Source organism: Ambystoma mexicanum, chromosome 13 (assembly GCF_040938575.1).
Source record: "Ambystoma mexicanum isolate Mex_15411 chromosome 13, UKY_AmexF1_1, whole genome shotgun sequence".
NCBI lineage: Eukaryota > Metazoa > Chordata > Amphibia > Caudata > Ambystomatidae > Ambystoma > Ambystoma mexicanum.
In genome coordinates this window covers 593,266,617-593,286,489 of record NC_090938.1, presented here as the reverse complement: position 1 = coordinate 593,286,489, position 19,873 = coordinate 593,266,617, and the positions used below count along the sequence as shown (strand labels likewise).

The following is a 19,873-nucleotide window of genomic DNA, read 5'->3' as shown; positions in this document are numbered from 1 at the left end:
ACAGGCTTTTTGGACAACGGTAACATGCCCAGTACCACGTTTCATCGACCGGATACCAAGTACTTTGTCTGTCGTAGTACGACTTATTGCCATATGGCCAGTACAAAAGTGTGTATTATTCAGAAGCTCAGAGATTCCATCACAGAGTGGGAAGCAAGCCTGCACAGGTAGTTTCCCAAGATCGCTATGGGAGGCTCAATAGGACTCAAGCAAGGGGAAAAGAAATGCTGGGGTTTGAAGCCTTATCAATGATTGAGTACACAACATACCCAGGAAAGACAAAAAAGAAGCAGCATTTACTATACCAATTTCTTTTATTTTCCTTTTTTAAAAAAAAAAACAGCACTGTCGTTGTCCCTTCAAGGAAAAGGAAATGAGACATCAAAACAGAGAGCCCAAATAATGACAGTAATTTTCTTCCATGAGTAAAGTGCTACCAAAGCAGTTCTTTGCCTGAGCCCTAGATGGAAAACAGGAATGTGTCACTTGTGACACTGGGACAGGCAAAGGTCAAACTGAAAAGAAAAAACTAGTGGTGAACTATGCTCTCCTTTGCTCCTCCACGCCTCCGCCCTCCCTGCCTTGCCCAAAACAAACACCCTATCTGACATCCTGGCTATCCTCCACTGCATACCACAACATAGTTTTAAGATTGCACTATCAAGACTGAAAAAAACACAAAAGAAAATGCAGCATGTGATATGACCACATCACTTTTAGTCATGGTTTCCCAGAGCATTCAGTTTTATGCACCCTTTCCTTTCTGATCACTGTGATAAGGCCTGCTGTAACCTGGCCTTGTCAAAGGAAGAGGGGTTCCTGTTTCCTTAAGGTGGAATAGCAAATGAGAGAGGAATCTAGAGTCAGCCCTGCCATGAGGTTTGGTTCAGTAGAGGAGACCCCAATTCCTGTTTTTGCCCCTTGTGCCACTATGCTTGTGCGCAGAAGAACAAGTTACTTACCAACTGTAACGTTCTTTCGATTGGATGTTCCTCCCACGTTTTCCTCATCTTAGCTATATCCTTGCCTTCAGCTTTGCTGCTTCGAAAAAATGTTCTCTCTCCACCAGAGGGCGCTCCACTCGAGGCGACGATGTCCCTCGGCGGCATCCATCGAGTGTCGACGTCATCCGTAGTATAAATGCCTCGAGCGCGCCCGTTGGCATCAATTCTGTTTTTTCGTATCAGAGCCCATGTATTATAAACAAAGGCGTGCCTCTTATTGACCCAAGCCTTGAAAGAATGTAGAGTGTAAACCACGTAAACTGTACTGTGGGGTAGGATGGGAGGGTCGATGAGGAATACGTGGGAGGAACATCCAATCGAAAGAACGTTACAGTTGGTAAGTAACTTGTTCTTCGAATGGATTGTGTCCTCCCACGTATTCCTCATCTTTCATCCTCAAAACTCAAGCAGTTTTGTATTGGAGGCGGGAGTACAGATGCCTTTTAGTCATGTAACGAATGTAGTACAGATTTGGCAAACAAACCTCCTTGAGATGTAGTTGAATCCAAAGCATAATGTTTGATGAAAGTATGCATGGATGACCATGTGGCTGCTGCACAAATATCTTGCACAGGGACACCCCTCTTAAGTGCTGTTGAAGTTGCTATGCCCCTAGTTGAATGGACTCTTAAGCCCTCAGGGGGATCTTTTCCGGCTAGCCTATAACACTCTGTTATAGCTAAAATTATCCATCTTGATAATGTTTGTTTGGTTACGGCTAGTCCCAATTTACCGCCAGTGTATCCCACAAAAAGTTGATCACACTGACGTATCTTTGACAATCTTGAAATGTAAAAGCTTAGAGCCCTTCTGTGATCTAGCCTATGCAGTCTTTCCTCTTCCTTACGTGTGTGAGGAGGAGGGTAGAACGCAGGTAGAATTATTTTCTGTGACAGATGAAAGTCTGAAACTATTTTCGGCAGAAAAGATGGTTTAACTCGAAGGACAACTTTATCTTTATGAAAGATGGTGTGAGGAGGGCCACTCGAAAGTGCCTGCAACTCACTTACTCTGCGGGCTGATGTCAATGCAATTAAAAGTATAGTTTTTAATGTAAGAAGCCTTAACGGACAAGAATGTAAAGGCTCAAAGGGTGCACATGCCAGAAATTTAAGTACCAAATTTAAATCCCACACAGGAACTTGAAAAGGTACTGGTGGAAAAACATTGTTTAAACCTTTTAGAAATTGTATTATTAAGGGTATCTTAAAATAAGATCTTTCTTCTGATGAGCGCTTGAAGATAGATAGCGCTGCTACATATCCTTTTATTGTCTTAACCTGGAGCCCCTGATTAGCTAAATGTAATAGAAAAGATAATAGCATTGGAATGTCACATTCAAAAGGATCCACATTCTTATCCCTGCACCAGTTACTGAATTTATTCTAACGACATTGGTACAAAGATTTTGTTGCTGGCCTTCTGGCCAAAAGCAACACCTCCATAACATCATCCGGAAGGTCCCAATCCTTGTATCTCAACCTCTCAGAAGCCATGCGTGAAGGTTGAGTATGTTGACCTCTGGATGGAGAACGTGACCTCCCTCTTGCGAGAGAAGATCCTCTCTTTTTGGAAGACGTATTGGAGGGCAGATGGACATGTCGAGAAGGTCCGGGTACCACGTTCTCCTGGCCCAATCCAGGGCAATTAGGATCATGGTTTTCCTGAACTTTCTCAACCTTCTGATTACCTGAGGGATCACAGGGACTGGAGGGAACGCATATAGAAGAGGAAATTCCCACTCTACTACAAATGCGTCTCCTAGAGCTCCTCTCGGGGGAAATTCCCTTGAGCAGTACAGTTCGCACTTCCTGTTGACAATGGTCGCGAACAGATCCACTTGAGGGGTTCCCCAAAGGGCGAAGATCTCCAAAAGGACTTCCTGAGCTATCTCCCACTCGTGAGAGACTGTGGTCTGCCTGCTCAGAGCGTCCGCCGCTGTGTTTTGCTCTCCTGCTAGGTGAATGGCAGATAGATAGATCCCTTCTTGTATTGCCCAGAACCAGAGCTGCATTGCCTCTCTGCACAGTGGCAGTGACCCTACTCCTCCTCTCTTGCTGAAGTAGTACATGGCCACTGTGTTGTCCGTCATGATCAGGACATTCTTTCCCCGTACAGAGGGCAGAAAGGCCTTCAGCGCTAGTCTGATCGCCCTCAGCTCCAAAAGGTTGATGTGTAGTCTGGTCTCCGATGGAGACCAACGACCGCTGATTGTCAGATCGTTGGTGTGGGCTCCCCACCCCGTGAGTGAGGCGTCCGTCACTACAGTGATCTCCGGCCATGGCTGCCAAAAAGATTGTCCCTTGAGGATGTGTTCTTTGAAAACCCACCATTGTAGGTCCTGAGCTACTCTGGTTGGAACTTGTAAGAGATCTGTCATTTCCCCTGAAAATTGGGACCATTGAGTACTGAGGGCCCATTGAAGGGATCTCATTCTCAATCTGGCCTCTGGCACCAGAAAAATGCAGGATGCCATGAGGCCGAGCAACCTGAGAAAATCGAAGGCCGGTAGATACTGGGCATTCTGGAATTGTGTCACCATCTGCAGAATGTGATGAGCTCTCTCTTCGGGAGGCGAGGCTTTGCCCGAACGAGTATCCAAGACTGCTCCTATAAACTGGAGCTTCTGTGATGGTATCATGTTTGACTTTTTTTAAATTCTGAGAAAACCCTAGTTTGTGAAGGAAGTGGCAAGTCTTGGATAGATGATCCTGGACTTGTTCTGGAGAACGTGCCCTGATCATCCAAATAGGGGTAGACATGAATCCCCCCTCTTCTGAGACTCGCTGCCACTACCGCCATCAACTTGGTCAAAACTCTTGGGGCGGAGGTCAACCCAAAAGGCAGAACTCGAAACTGATAGTGAGAGTTGCCAATCGCGAACCTCAGGTACTTTCTGTGCTTGAGATGGATTGGCACATGAAAGTAAGCATCCTGAAGGTCCAATGATACCAACCAGTCTTGAAGTTGGAGAGCCTGAAGGATCTGAGAAAGAGTGACCATCTTGAACTTGTCCTTTCTGAGGAACTTGTTCAAGTTTCTCAAGTCCAAGATGGGTCTCAGTCCTCCGTCCTTCTTTGGAATGAGGAAATATGGGGAATACCAACCCTTGTTCCTCTCCAATGGAGGTACATGTTCTATTGCACCTTTCTGTAGCAGGGTTAAAACTTCCTGCAACAGGAGCGGGTCTGGATTTTTGGTAGAGTTGTATTCCGGTGGGTGATTGAGGTTTCTTTAGAAAAGGAAGGCAGTAACCTTGGAATACTGTTTCCAGTGCCCAATCATCTGAAGTAATGCCCAACCATTCTTTCAGATGATGTGAGATCCTGCCTCCCACTGGGGTCTTGTGAGTCAAAACCTCAGAGTGGTTTTGCGGCAGCTCCAGCAGCGGCTGAAGGGACAGATGCTGCTGCTGGGGCAGATCTAGCGCCTCTTCCTCGCCCCCGGGGACATTTTCTTTGCCCCCTTTGATTGGCCTGTCCCCTTCCTCTCCCAAATGAGGAGTAAAAACGAAAGGGACAACCCCTCCAGGAAGATGAGCCTGTGTAGGGGCGTTGCTGAGGTTGTCGTATAGCGGCACTAAGTGACTTTGCCGCTGCCTTGGAGGTCTGCAGCTTCTCCAAACTTTCATCCGCCTTGCTGCCAAACAACCTCGAGCCATCAAATGGCATGTTAAGGAGTCCAGATTGAACATCTGGTGCAAAACCTGCCTTCCTTAGCCACGCAAATCTGCGTAGCACTGCGCTAGACGCCATGGACCTGCTGATACTGTCAGCAGTGTCCAAACCTGCTTGAAGGCATTCTCCCGAAGCCTCCTTACCATCCTTAATTATGGATAGGAAACCATCACGTTCCTCTCCTTCCAGGATGTGTTGAGCTGCCGCTGACATGCAGTCCCACAGAGTATAATTAAATCTAGCCAATGTACAAGATACATTGGTAGACTTCAGAGCCATGCTCCCTGATGTAAAGATCTTTTTCGACCAAGTATCTATTTTCTTGTCATCCCTATCAGGGGGTATAGTGGGGTATGCAGCAATTTTTGTTGATGTGGCTGCCTGAACTACCAGTCTCTCAGGAGAAGGATGTTTACTCAAATACTCTGGGTCAGAGTTACAAGGTCTGTATTTTGCCACATATTTTTTATTCACTGCTGGAATAGATTCCGGTCTTTCCCAAGCAGCATTTACTCTCCTTTGCAGGGCAATATGAAAGGGAGGTATGGGATCTGGTTGAGGACCTCCTGACAAAATATCTGTCATATCATCATCCTGATATACAGGTGAATTCCTACCCCATCGCATAAACTCTGTTACTTTATTCATAAGTTTTCTGTAACCTAAATCAGCATGTTCTGCTGGATCTGGTCTTTCAAATTCGTATTCAGGGGACGTATCTAGTCCACTTGCAGACTGTAAACATTCATACAAGTCCTGCATTTTTGATTGAGGATTGATTAATTCCTCAGGAACTTCTCTTGTACCATATTTTACTCCTGCTGATGAAACTTCAGGTTCATCTTCTTCATCCTCCTCATTTTCTGAGGACATTTCTCCATTTACAGCTGACATAGTTTGGAAAAAATCAAGTCTGCTTTCTGGTTGAAATACTTTCTCAGGAATAGGCTTCAACCCTGTAATTGGTGTCGACATCGACAGAAGCGTCGATGGCGTCGAAATCGTGGCCGTTATCTTCGATGTTGTCGAGGTATTCTTCGATGTTTTCGAAGGCACTACAAATGGCGTCGAAGGAATCGTCGAGGCAGTCGATGTTGTCGAAGTAGTCTTCGAAACACTAGACGCCGTCGAAGAAATCTTCGAGGTCGTCGATAAAATATTCGATGTGCCTTTTTTCTGTTGGGTCATTGACCCTTTATACTCGACAGCCTTCGACAGAGGCTTCGAAGATGTTTTCGTCGAGTCTCTCTTTTTAGGTGTCTGGGAAGAGTCCCTAGAAGACACCCTCGACAATTTCTTGTCAGACTTCTTAGTTTGAAGACCTTCCGCTGTCACTTTTGTGACTAGAGGCATGACCTTAAACAGACATTTTTGAGGGGGTCTGGGCCGCGTTCTCAAAAATTTTCATCATGGACTCTCTAAATGCTTCCCACTTTCTAGGGGAGTCATGTTTTGTTGGACAAGTAATAACTTCCTCCGAAGTCGACGAAGAAGAAGAAGAGGGAGATCGGTGTCATCTCTTTTTCGCCTTTTTGGACAAAGAAGAAGAGGACTTCCTTGATCTACTCCTCGATCATGATTTTTTATGGTGTTTTGCAGAAAACTCCGCCGAGTCTTTCTGCCCTCTCGAAGAAAACTTCGAGGATTCCTCCCCCACCGCCAGTTTACCTCGTCTTTCTTTCAAGGCCTTGTGGGTCATGGATTGGCACGAACCGCAGTCATCGATCCGATGTTCGGACCCAAGACACCAGAGGCAGTTACGGTGACGGTCGGTCAGCGACATTTTTGTGCCGCACCTTAGACACTTCTTAAACCCCGTTTTCGGAGTAGATGGGTTCGAGGAAGACGACATAATCGCTTAAGACTGAAGCGCCGTTTTATTTCGATCCGAAGCGAAGCTAACGGAAAAACAGAACTGAGGCCAACGGGTGCGCTCGAGGCATTTATACTACGGATGACGTCGACACTCGACGTATGCCGCCGAGGGACATCGACGCTGTTGGCTCGAGTGGAGCGCCCTCAGGTGGAGAGAAAAAATTTCCGGAGCAGCAAAGCTGAAGGTTAGGATATATCTAAGATGAGGAATACGTGGGAGGACACAATCCATTCGAAATGTATCTCCTGCCGTACCTCTGAAAACAGATGTTTGCCAACCTTTTTCCATCTGTTGCAGAGTCCATCAAGCTACAGTACCCCCAATGAAAGAAGTAACGTCGGCGGACCAATGCAACGATGAGCTGTTTCAAGAAAGATACGCTGCAGAGAGAGAGGTAACAGAAGCACCAGCACGCACTGGCGCTCCAAGAACAGAAGGGGGAGGGCTTTGTGCACTGGTGTGGGAGAGCCGAGTACCTGGCAGAGCTGCCAGAGAGAACCAGCAGGTATGCGAAACACCCAGACCACCACCTAGAACACTTAGGAAAGAGAAAAGAAGAGGGGGACCCCTTGTCCATCAAAAGGCTTACCAGGAGACCCAAAAAACCATGGTCCTAGAGCACAAACATGGACCATCCAGGGTTTCCATCTCTAAGACACGACAAGCACATACAGAGGCAGTGGGTGAAGTAAAGATGCCTCTTCAAAACTTTCCCTTGCACATACATATCCCAGGTTAGAAAGACCAGGCCAGAGTGGCCAGGGAAGGCAGACCAATCCTCAAAGGATGTGGGAGATTTAAGCAGAGAACATAAAGCAGGAAGAGTGGGAATTTCAGGTTAGGTCAGAGGTGAAAGTAGAGGATGACCAAGAGACCAGCAGGAAGAACGATGAAGCTGCGACACACGGATGAGACTTTTAAAGGTGACGTATTGGCTAAGGAGTTATAGTGGTTCTACAGTATGAGTGCGCGTGCTTGTGAGACGAGTGAGGAAGGACGGTTAGGGTAAGAAGCGACTGTGAAATGAATGGTACAGAGTGAAAGAAGTGTTCTGTAGTAGGTAGGAGGAGAGTAGTAGATGGTGGGAAGAGAGTAGTAGTAGGTGGGAGGAGAGTAGGAGGTGGGAGGAGAGTAGGAGGTGGGAGGAGAGTAGTAGTGGGAGGAGAAGAGTTGAGGTTTGTGGGAAGAGATTAGTAGTGGGAGGAGAATTGTAGTGGGAGGAGAGTGGTAGTGGGAGGAGGAGAGTGGTAGTGGAAGGAGGAGAGTAGCAGAGTGAGGAGAGGAGTATTAGTGAAGAAGGGGAATAGTGAAATGGAGTGGGAGGAGAAATAATATCTACAGGTGGAAGTAAGAAGACGGAGTAAAACACCAGAAATGTTGTATTGTGGAGGGAGGAGCAATGTGGTGGGGAATAGTAGCCAGAGTAGTCCGAGGTGAGGTTACATGACGGCAAACATCTGAGTCTAACAGAGCAAGCGCAAGGCACTATTACACTTTCACATTAGAACATTAACCTTTAGTTAAGAGTAGGGAAACCTAGGATGTCCGGGAGGGAGTTTAGAGAGTCTGCACTTCGGGATCAATTGTTAGTTGAAGCCAGCTATTAGACAGTAAGGGTTACATTCCATAGCACTAACCAGGGAGGAGGGACACCTGGGTTAGAATGGGAGGTCATGGGCAGACAAGAGACAAACCCTAGGCCCCACAAATATACCAATAAAAGCCATTGAACTATCTCAAACACTCAGTGATTATGTGCCATCTGACATCACCCATCATTTGCACCTCTTAAGGGACATACCCATGCACAGCTGTGCCAGCAGCACATTTACATTACCTACAGGGCACAGGTTGGACTCCTTTTGGGGGGTGGGCAAAGAACAAAAACATCCCTTTCACGATGTCCAGGAATGATGCTCTCGACGAAAAACAAATTAGGTTAAAAGATAATGAATTGTTTATGTTTAGAAAAGTGTAGAATGCCCTAGCCTTTAGTTTACACCCACATCATCAACTGAGGCTAGGGCTGGGCTGGGTCTTGCTGTAAAGCTCATTCTAAGTGCATGGAAGTTCTCTAGGTAATATAAAACAACCACACTTCACTTTTTAGATTAGGCTCCCCTTCGGCTGTGACCTGCTTGCAGCAGGTTCCAGCCTAGGCACCAGAGTATAATCACTGCTTGGTGGAACTAAAATATTCATTATGAGAGGGAGCCCCCGTCCAGCTCGTGGTTAATTTGCATGCTTTCACATCAGTCCCCAAACCCTGCTATAAGTTTACATGTCCACATTTCACATGTTTCAATACATTTAATTTCTTACACCAAAACACAAACAGCTAGCCTCCAACACCCACAGCACCGCTACCGAAAATATACATCATGAAAATACCTCATGGCCTCTACAACTGATGTGGTTGTAAAGTTGGTGATCAATGGTAACGCAGCTGTCTATCTTAATGTCTATTCAGTTATTCTATGCATGATTCACAAATTAAGTGTTGTAGGCGTATTATGACCGTTATACAAATACAATTCTTTTTAAAAGAACGTGTTGTAGACACATATTGTGCTTGTATCAGCATGCAAACTGCTTCACTTTCGATGCTCAAAGGGAATGAATTCACAAAGAACAAGCCTATAGGCCGGTGCATGTCCCTCCAGGTACATTTTACCACGGGCCAGTGCAAAGTAAAGAGATTGTTTGTGTAAAGTGTTTACCAGACAGTGAACCTTTGGCGGATGTGAGAATATTTCAGTGAAAAAGGTTACAAAAAAAGTTACATTTTCAATTTATAATTTGCCCTGGTCATAATCTGACACCAAGTTGGGACAGAGGCAAGTTGCTAGAGGAGCAAATGACTTCCTCCTTCTTTGTTAATCAAGAGCCTCCATCTATGTATGTAGGTTTGTCTCCCAATTGCACAGGCACCATTGACACTCCCACAGACAAAAATCATTCTGCATATGCATAATGAGTGTTAATGAAGATGCACAAGTCCTCCCCCACCCATGCATTTGCATGTCTTTGTGCACATAAATACTACTATTTACACACATTCTTTTAATGCAACCAGTCCCAAACATCTTCAAGTGGTTGAAGCATTGAAAAATGTAAATTGTCACTAAGTGATTATTACTTGCGGAGCGAAAGGAAGTTTAGCTCTGAAAAGACAGAAATACACTGTGTCGACATTATATTGCTTCTAAAATTCGTGGCTTTCTAGTGAAACATTTGTACAATAAATCGATTGTATAGAGTGTCTCAATTTACTACACCAGATAACGTGCAGCAGATAGGATTATACAGGTATCTAGCTACAGGGTTAGCATAGTAGAGCCTGGTCAGCTTGAAATCAACAGCTACCAGGAACTACTTTTGAATCCTAAGGCCAACTGGTGCCTTCCCAACATGTAAATGTGACATTAACTGAGTATTTGAGAATGTTAATAAAGACGAATTAGAACACAGCTAATAAACATTTAAAAACACAATGGTTCATACAAAATGGTCAAAAAGTTAAAAGGAGCTTCTCCGGTAGCTCATGGTTCCCTGTAGTAGCTCCTGCCTGCAGGTTGATGCCCGACACCCAGGAGCTGTTTTTAGATCCTGCTAATCGAATCTCAATTTCAAACCCTGAGCTAATGTAACAACCATTAGTTTTTTGTCTCTTATGATGTGTGAATGACGAAATAAATGCACATGTTTTATATGAAAGACTGCGACTGCTATGTGTGCACCTTTTTTGAGTTTGGATAAGGAACAAGGTACTTATCTGTAACTGTTGTTCTCCAGCATGGGTCTGGCATGGATTCACATGCTCATGAATATTCCTCATCGTCAGGCTGGGAATCCTCGTAAAAGAAAAAGTTTCAGTTTCGTTTCTAAACTGTCTTTCTCCCATAAACCAATAACTGAGCTCTGGGTCATACTGCCCCCAGCCAGTGACTGCCCGCTACCGAAGCCCCTCCTCTGGCAGCCATCTTCAGATTTGGTAGCACGTAAAGTGGCAGTAGGACCAAGAGAAGAGGCGCGGAAGGGCAGGCTGGAGGGTTTTCATGTGAATCCATGCCATAGCCATGCTGGAGAACCACAGGTTACAGCTAAGTAACTTGATCCATCTCCAGTATGGGGTCTGGCATGGATTCACATGCTCATGAATAAAGAATACACAGCAGTACATAATTACACAACCACGTGAGGTGGCAAGGCTCAACAGAAGCAATCTCTTACCTCCTCACCAGGCTCACCTTCAAGCAAACAGGTTGCGCAGCACTGCTTGTCTGACTCTGGACTCCTCCCTGGAATCCCTGTCGACGCAGTAGAATTTAGTGAAGGTGTGCGTCAACATCCACGTAGTAGCCCTGCAAATGTCCAGCAGGGGCACACCAGACACAAACGCCATTTTCACAGTGATCGCTCTGGTGGAATGGGCTCTCGGACCGCCAGGCAGCGGTCGGACAGTGAGTGATGCAGCCGGAGAGCCACCTGGAAATCAAAGCTTTGGACAGGGCCTTCCCATGGTTCACAGGACCAAAGTTCACAAAAAACTGAGAAGTTTTCTGGAAACTCTTCATGTGGGCCACATAAAACTTCGGCGCTCAAGCCACATCCAGTGAGTGCAAAGTCGTCTCAGCCGGCGACTAAGTCGTCGGAAAACACAGATAACACCAAGGGCTCGTTGAGATGAAATTCCGACGGAACGTGGGCATGAAGGAGGGGTGTGTCAGCAGCACTACCCTCGTTTTGTGGAATGTCAAGTAAGGCTGCTTACAGGACAGGGCCTGGATCTCACCTACTCGTCCTGCAGAGGTGATGGCCACAAAGAAAGCGGTCTTCCACGACAGTAACTTGAGCGGAGCTGAATGCATAGGCTCGAATGGGGCCCCCATGAGCCTGGTCAGCACCATGTTGAGCTCCCACGCCAGGGCCTTCACCGGCGGGAACGAGCTGAACAGTCCCTTGATGAATTCTTTCACTAGACCACAGTGCAGATCGTCCCGGAGACCTGATATAGCGGGAGATAGCCACCAGATGTACCTTGATGAAGGCGTGCGCCAACCCCGATTTAGCCAATGACAATAAGTACGGAAGTACTTGAGGGGCCGTGACCGTCAGAGGGTTGATTTTCTGCAACCGGCACCAGGTCGCAAAACACTTCCATTTGTGTCCGTAGCATTTCAACGTTGACAATACCCTGGCCTTTGTGTGCACCTCCCTACAGTCTGCCGGAAGGTCGTAACCACCGAACTCTAATGCTGCAGGAGCCAGGCCTTCACGTTCAGCGATCCTGGGTCGTGGTGCAGTATTGTGCCTCCTTCCCTGGTGAGGAGATCCACGACCACGGGCAGCTTGACTGGGGGGAACACTGACATGCTGAGAAGGTCCAGGAACCAGATCTGCCTCAGTCACACTGGTGCAACGAGGATCATGCTGCACCGGTACATTCTGAGTTGACTGATGACTCGAAGTAGCAGCGGCAACAGTGGGAATGTGTACAGAAACAGGCCTTCCCAAGGGAAGGAGAATGCGTACCCCATGCTCCCTGGCTGGGGGAACCTGCTGGCAAAACTTCGCTGTCGCAAACAGATCGATCTGGGGACTGCCCCATTTGAGGAAAATGTTTTCCACTTGATCCTGCCGAAGCTCCCACTCGTGGCAAGAGCGCAGCTCCCTGCTAAAAGAGTCTGCAATGGTGTTCTTTGCCCCTGCCAGGTGAAACGGAATGACGAACATCCCTGGGGCGACGGCCCAGTGCCACAAGTCCTGAGCCTCCTTGGAGAGCGCTGGGGATCTGGTGCCTCCCTGCTTCCGGATGTAAAACATTGTGGTGGTATTGTCCGTGAAGACCGTCACCACTTTGCCCTTGAGGGACGACAAACGACCTGAGGGCCCAAAACACCACCCGTAGTTCCAGTACGTTAATGTGCAGTGTCTTCTCCTCCGGCAGCAACATGCCTCTGGCATGACACTGTCCGGTGTGGGCTCCCTATCCTTCCAGAGAAGTGTCTGTCGTGACCGTCTCCTGGTACCAGGGGCTCTGGACATTCGCGTCTCTGGCGATGTTGGGAGCGCACACCCCACCACCGTATCGCCCGATGGAACTCCTTGTCGAGTGCGATCCTGTCCTGGAAGCCTCCCGACACCTGAACCCAACGGGCGTTGAGGAACTCCTGGAGTGGACGCATCCGCAATCTGCAGAGGCGAATCAGGTATATGCATGATGACATTATGCCGTGCAGCGACTTTATGGTCCTCACTGTGGCAATCACCAGTGCGAACAGCCGTTGCACTTTGTCCAAGATGGCCGCTATCCTCTCCTCCAACAGAGATGCCAGGCAGGACACAGTGTTGAGCCTGGATCCCAGGAACAGTGCATCCTGCGTAATTCACTGAGAACCCCAGGTCCGTCAGCAGCCGGATGGTCTTCGCCGTTTGATCGACGGCGATGTCCTTTGACTCGGCCCGGATGAGCCAGTCGTCCATGTAAGGATACACATGAATCCCCTGTAGTCGCAGATGGGCCGCCACTGGCGCCAGGCACTTGGGGAAGACTTTGGCCGCCGACTTCAGTCCGAAGGGAAGAGGTTTGAACTGGTAATGCTTCCCTTGGACGACAAAGCGCGGATGTGGAAGAAAACGTCCTCTAGATCCAACGACGACAGAAAGTCTACCTCCTCCTGCTGGCCGAGCATGTGCTGCAGTGTGACCATCCTGAACTTCTGGGACTTAATGTACTTGTCTCATTGTAGGTCGAGAATGGGCCTCCAGCCCCCAGTCTTCTTTCTTACGAGAAAGTATCTTGAGTAAACTCCAGAACCCCGGAGTTGCCGTGGAACAAGCTCTATCGCCCCTTTTCTTAACATGGCCCGAACCTGCAGCAGCGGCTGAGGGATGTGTTGTTCCTGTCGGGCCACCGGTGCTATTCGCTGACACTTCCGCTGAAACGCCAAAGTGTGTCCGTGGGCAAGAGTGTCCAGCACCCATCGATCGGTGGAGATGGTCTCCCACACGCTTCCGAAGTTCACCAGCCGGGCTCCCACTGGGGTGCATGGGTGGGGGCCAGATGTCCTGTCGGTTCAATCCTGCTTGGAGGTCGGCGTGCCACCTTGGGGTCCTTGCCGACAACGGCGGCCTCCGCCGAAGGCCTTGGAGCGACCCCTGTTGGCCTCCTGGGTCAAAGAATGGAAGGGTTGGCGGTAAGAGGAAGAGCCCCCGACGAAACCCTATGAAGACCTGCTAGACTTCCCTCCTGAGGAACAAAAGGATGGCCGGTGTTGTTGCAGTGTGCCCAAGGCACGGGCTGTCTCTGTGTCAGTCTTGATGGCCTGGAGGAATGCAACGACGGCCTTCCCGAACAGGTTGTCTCTGTCGAACGTTATGTCCAGGACCCTCATCTAGACCTCCTGTCAAAAGTTGGTGGCCTTGAGCCAGCCACGACGGTGAAGGCAAACCCAGCTGCCCATGTGGCGGAAAACGGTGTCCGCAATGTCCAGGGCCATCGTGATGGCGTGGTCCGACACCACCTCGCCTTCCTGGAGGATCTCCAAATCCTCAACCCGTTTGTCATCGGGGAGGAAATCCAGGAACGGAGCCATCTTGAACCAAAGCTCCCTGTCGCATCTGGCAACGATCGCTAAGGCGTTGGCTGCTTTGACCGTCGTCGCCACAGAGTAGATTACCTTTCTACCCATGGAATCCAATTTCTTCTCCTCGTTGTCCGGGGGTGCAGATGAAGAAGACGATGAACGCGACAACTTCTTCCCGGCGGCCCACGAGACCACTGAGTCCGTCGACGGTTGACACCTCAGACACTTGGGCGCAGACTCTGGCACCTGGTACTTTTTCTCAAACTTGTCTTTCTTCACTGGGGCTGAGGTAGGGTTCTTCAGCAGCATCAGTCCCTCATCCCAGACGTCGTCCAGGAGCGGTACCGACATGATAGTCTCCCTCTTCGCTCCAGGCATTGGTACAGGAAGCCCTCCTTCTCGTATGGGGTGAGCTGGAAAGCTCTGCCACCCGGGCAATCATGGAATGAAAAGATCTCACTTCGTCTGCTAGAGAAGCTCTCGGTGCCACTGATGCAGGGTCTCCCAGTCCTACGTCATCGTCCATATCCGTCGTTGCCAGTTCCGTCCCTGTCCCTCTAGGGGGTGGGGAGCAGCCCCCTAGGGGGAGGAGTAGGAAGTCTTCTCCTCCTCTACGCGGGTGGTTGCCCCGGTGTCACGGGGTAAGCGGTTGTGCCGCTGGTGCTGGTGGCACTGTCAGCAACCCCCTCTGAATCTCAGACACCAGCGTGTGGAGGGTCGAGAGGATGTCCTGTGATATGTCTCGAGGAGGCACCTGGGGGACAGGGTCGCTGGGCCCAGCGCCCATGTCGTCATCCCAGTCGGTGGTGTCGAAGTCGTAGTCTCCGCCGCCTCTGCGGGTTATCTCTATGACGTCCCCATCGTCGTTGTCACCACCGTGAATGGTGCGGACGGAAATGATCTTCTCCTCGTCAGATTAAGAAATGTGCGTGCCCTGGAGTTCTTCTCTGCCCCCCCCCCTTCTTTGGGTCTGGAGGGGTCGGTCCTGGGCTAAGCTCCGGCAACTTCTTCTCCGGAGTCTTTTCTATTGGCTTGAACGAAGACTCTAGCCTGGCAGGGAGAGACACTGGCTGCCACCGGGTCAGCCCCTTTTGCCTTCGGGAGGCCACCAGCATCTCAATTGAGGAAGACGATTTGGCATGGATCACCTGGGCCTTCACAGGCAGGTCGGCCATCATGTCCTGCTTGGACTTCTCCTTCACAAGCAGCTTGGACGCCTCGTTCTGCTTAGCCTTCTCCTTCTGCTTGGCCTTCTCTGGTGTCTCCTGCAGCTTCCCCAGTGTAGCTGGCTTCCTCTTGGACGAAGATCTGGAGCGGTGGCTCGAGATCGAGGCCGACGGAGACGATGAACGCACCCTGACCGCTTGTGCGGCGACCCTGACGGAAGCGGACTCGCCCAGCTTGGCCATATGTTGGGCCCCCAAGGATGGAGCGCCGTCAATGGACTTAGAAGCCCGCTCAGGTTGGCTGGATCCAGAAGAGGCATTCCCCCAAGAATCACCCGGGGTAGAGGCCCTGGTCTTGAGCCAGGCCACCAACCGGACGTGTCGATCCTTCATTGTGCGCTTGGTGAAGCCACAGCAGATCTCACAATCTTCTTCTTTATGTGTAGGGTGTAGACAATACAGGCATTGGGAATGCTTGTCATCTGAAAAACAAATCTGCAAACCGCAGCTGGTGCACAGTTTGATTAGGGAAGCTCTGTCCTCCTCCTCCGACATGATCCAGCGCGGTGTAGGCCTGAAGACATCTGGAAGCTTCCAGGAAGAAACACTCTATGATTACTGCCCTTTTGGAGCGATGAAAGATGCTGAAAAACGGGTCCCAGTTAATCGGAAGGATAAGCAATGGAGCACACAGGCTCAATTGAATCGAAGACAGTTTTCCTACCAAAAACACAGAAAGAGCGAAACGCGAGGACTCCAAACACTTGAACGTGCAGTAAAAATCTAAAGATGGCTGCCAGAGGAGGGGCTTAGGTAGAGAGCAGTCATTGGCTGGGGACAGTATGAACCAGAGCTCAGTGATTGGTTTATAGGAGAAAGACAGTTTAGAAACGAAACAAACTGCTTTTTCTTTTTACCGAGGATTCCCAGCCTGACGACGGTGAATAGTCATGAGCATGTGAATCCATGCCAGACCCCATGCTGGAGAATATTAATTAATTAAATGAATAGAGCAGTATTTAGTTATGTTAGTCAGAATCAATAACTAATAGAATTGTTTCCAGATCTATGATGTTTCCTTGCAATTTGCTAGAATTATATTTACCAATTTGTACAGCAATAAAATGCAGGGGGAGACTCCTGCAGCCCCCAACCCCATCCACCCCAAATCCTCCCACCTTTTAAACACCTAAACCCAACCCCAACATCTACATTTTGCGATCAAATGTGCCATAAAACGTACAACCCAACAGGCCTCAACCACCTTGAGCAAACTGGTCTGCGAGGAAATGAAGTAGTTCGGTTTCCCATTTGATAGTTTGGCATAAATTATGAAATGGCCTGTGTAGTCAAGACTAAGTGCAAGGTAGCTCAGATTGTATAGAGACCCAAAAAGCCTACTCAACCTTATTAAATGTCTTAGGTTGATGGAGTGAGTTCTTATTTTAATTTTGTAAAACCCTGTATTCCACAGTTATTGTGTAAAGGGGCTTTGTAAACAAGCTTGCTAATAGGTGATATCAACCAGTGAAGAGGACTACAGCAAATATCTCAAACGGTGGGTCTTAGAGGCACTCTTGGACGGATGACAGGGCCTACCAGCTGCAACCCCATCTTGTACCACATACATCCTGCATTGAAAACTTAGAATTGATTCTGCCATCAAATATAGAGGCCCGTTCAATATGCTTTAATGTATATTGATGGTTCAGAACAAACCTGCTCCATCAATTCTCACAGAAAAAAAAAGACATTAGAACGACTCTTAATAATGTTAAGCAGGGTGTTTTTACTTACCGCTCTTTAATTTCCTCTGGAAATCCGTTCTCTGGGAACATGGACGAAATGGCATTGAAGATCATGTCAACTGGGAACTGCCCCTTGACGCATCTCTTGAGGGCTACAAAATTAGCATAGCATTAGTATCCCAACCTCTGTGGAGATTATTTGCAAACACTGGTTGCCTCACTGAGCACTCGTCATGCGTACTGCTGCCACACAAACTCTACCACCCTCAAAAAGGGAGCCTTTTTGAGAATGTCCTCAGCATGTACATACCCTACCCTACCACTGTTTCAGAACCATGCAAGTGAAAAGGCGAGGCTATAGTTAGGAGGCAGGGCTATTGCTCTGAGAACATTGCAGTCTTGACTTCTGTTACGAGACTTTTAAGATCCACTGTTGGTGTAGGGCTCTGGGAAGTACAATGTACACACAGTCTAAGCAAACGGTCACTTGATAGAGTGGCTGAGCAGTAGAGTTTATACCAAAATGATCAGGGGATTAGTCTTAAGTACAATTAACATACACAATGATTATCAAGCAATAGATTGTTCACACAGGTATCAGAAATATACATATTTTTTTCTTCTCCTCTTTCTTCTCCTTTCCTTTCTTATTGTTCATGTTTTGTTTAGTGTTTTTATATGTGGAACATTATATTTTGTATGTGCTGTTTTTCACATGGGAATTGTAATATGTCGTCGTTTTAAATTGTAAGGCCTAGTATGATTGTAGATTTAGATAAATGATTTTGTAGATGTATGGACATTGGATATTGTTAGTTACAATTATTCATAATTGTTCTATTTTACTGAAGCCTGTGATACATATATGTTTTGATGAAAACCTAATAAATATTTAAAAACAAAAAAAAGAAAGAAATATACGTATTTATAAAAAACACAGATGCATTAATTATGGTAAATAAAACTATATTTAGAGTGTTGATCCAAAAGAAATCAACAAGTCAATAGGTTAATTAGTCAAAGAAAGTCATACTTGCAAGCTTATGTGATCTTGAGACCACCTGATTGTGTAGAGATGAAATGAAGGGTTTGAAAATCACTACAGCTGAACTACCCCCTTTAGGAAGTTCTTATCTGTGCCAGTCTAAATACCCGATTTGTGGCTATTTCAGAGAGACATATATATCAGATGTTAAACTACCCTACACATAGCAGTCTTCAAGGTTTGAATGAAGCACTGTGTTTAATGGGGGCAGGGGAAATAAAGAAAATTTTAAAAAATCCCACCCTGTTTCAGTGCTCTGAGGAAGGTAGGGAGGGATGGGATAGTATCAGTCAAGGTAGGTGCTGTCCTGTTGTAGTTCAGTATGTGCCAGGCTGGTCCCTTTGCAAGATCTTTGGTGGCACAATCATCCACATATCCGGTTTCTGCCTCTAGAGGTCCAGTATAAAGGAGACAAAACCAGTCATGTGTTGGGCCTTTGACTAATGAAGTTGGGGGTGGTAAGTTTGTGTCAGATATCATATTTCAAAGGGCAGGGTCTGACATGGGACGGGGCCTTCATGGGCCTTGGTCATAAACATTCACGAATGATCAATTCTCCAAAGGCCTTCACTGGCATCTGATAATTCACCAGTCCCACCAGGCTCTCTAAGGGAATGGATATTTGCAAGAGTCAACCCAACCCAGCCCGATCAGCCCTTGAAATGCACCTGCCCCAAAATCTTCCTCAAGGCCCCTGTCTGATATGAGAACCTGCTCTTTCCCGATGCTTGTGATGAAAAACAATGCTAATATAGTATCTGTACGGCAGTACAACCACTCTGGGGATGTTTACTAATCAGCCATGCAACCTGATCTTCAACAGAGCCATTCATATCACTGCATGCTGACCCATTGTAATTGGATGTTGCAGTCCCTTTCACCTCCAGTTTTATTAAGCCCTAATTGAGGAGCCCTCTCCTCCCTCTGGACAGCCAACTCTCTAAGAGCTGCTTCTTCCCTCTTGATTTGAATAGCCATACAGAGTTTCAATGTTGAAGGCCCTCTGATATGTGGGCTGGGGGTCACCCACAGCCTACGTTTCACAGCTCAAGTTTCTATAATATCAGCAAGGAATCTGGAGCCATGTACGAGGTCGACCACTGACACTGAGGATCAGAAGCACAACAGAGGGGAATCTGGAAGCTGTTGCTGCAACACGTGCTCCCAAAGCTAACAGCAAAGCTCTGCTCTTTATTGACAAGGGGAATCTTGCGCAGTGTCTCCATCCCTTGAGGCAATGGGAACAACTACTTCATTGTTCTGTATTTCGGTGGACATCTCCTGGAAGCAGTTGATCTGTAGCTGGCCTGCAATCAATGGAGAGGGTCTCTTGTTTGCCTGGACATTGTTTAACTCCTAGAGCTGCACAACGTGATGAGCAATCTTTTCAAGGGACTCAAACTTCATTGCTCTGTTGCTGATGCTCTCCACCATGTAGAGGCGCCTTGCTGGAGCTGAAGTCCTCCGTCCTCCCTCATTGCCCACTGACCCTTGCTGGGTATCAAAGACTACTTTGTTCACCTGCTGTATTATCAAGATCCTCCTTTGTCATGGATGCTGAAATAGAGGTTCTGCATCTTCATCAGCCAGTCCACCTAGAGGTCCATGATCTGTGAGAATGTGATCAGGGACCAGACCTCAAGAACCAAGCTGTCAAAAAGAGCTATGTGTGCACCCGCAACCATTGGATCACCAACACAGAAACCAAAAGTGAGAACAGTCGCCCCCAATGTCCATGATTTACTGTATTCGTTGGGCATTCTTGATT

At 47.6% G+C, this 19,873-nt stretch overlaps 1 protein-coding gene across 2 annotated transcripts in view; it reads right to left on the bottom strand.

The window, feature by feature from the left end:
• EZH1 (enhancer of zeste 1 polycomb repressive complex 2 subunit) overlaps nucleotides 1–19,873 on the bottom strand; it is an 834,444-nt gene that overhangs the window by 347,601 nt on the left and 466,970 nt on the right. For both annotated transcript variants that reach the window (XM_069634417.1, XM_069634418.1), the window contains exon 9: nucleotides 17,110–17,212. In XM_069634417.1, coding sequence (XP_069490518.1) covers nucleotides 17,110–17,212 — 103 coding nt within the window. The remainder of the gene's footprint in view (nucleotides 1–17,109; nucleotides 17,213–19,873) is intronic.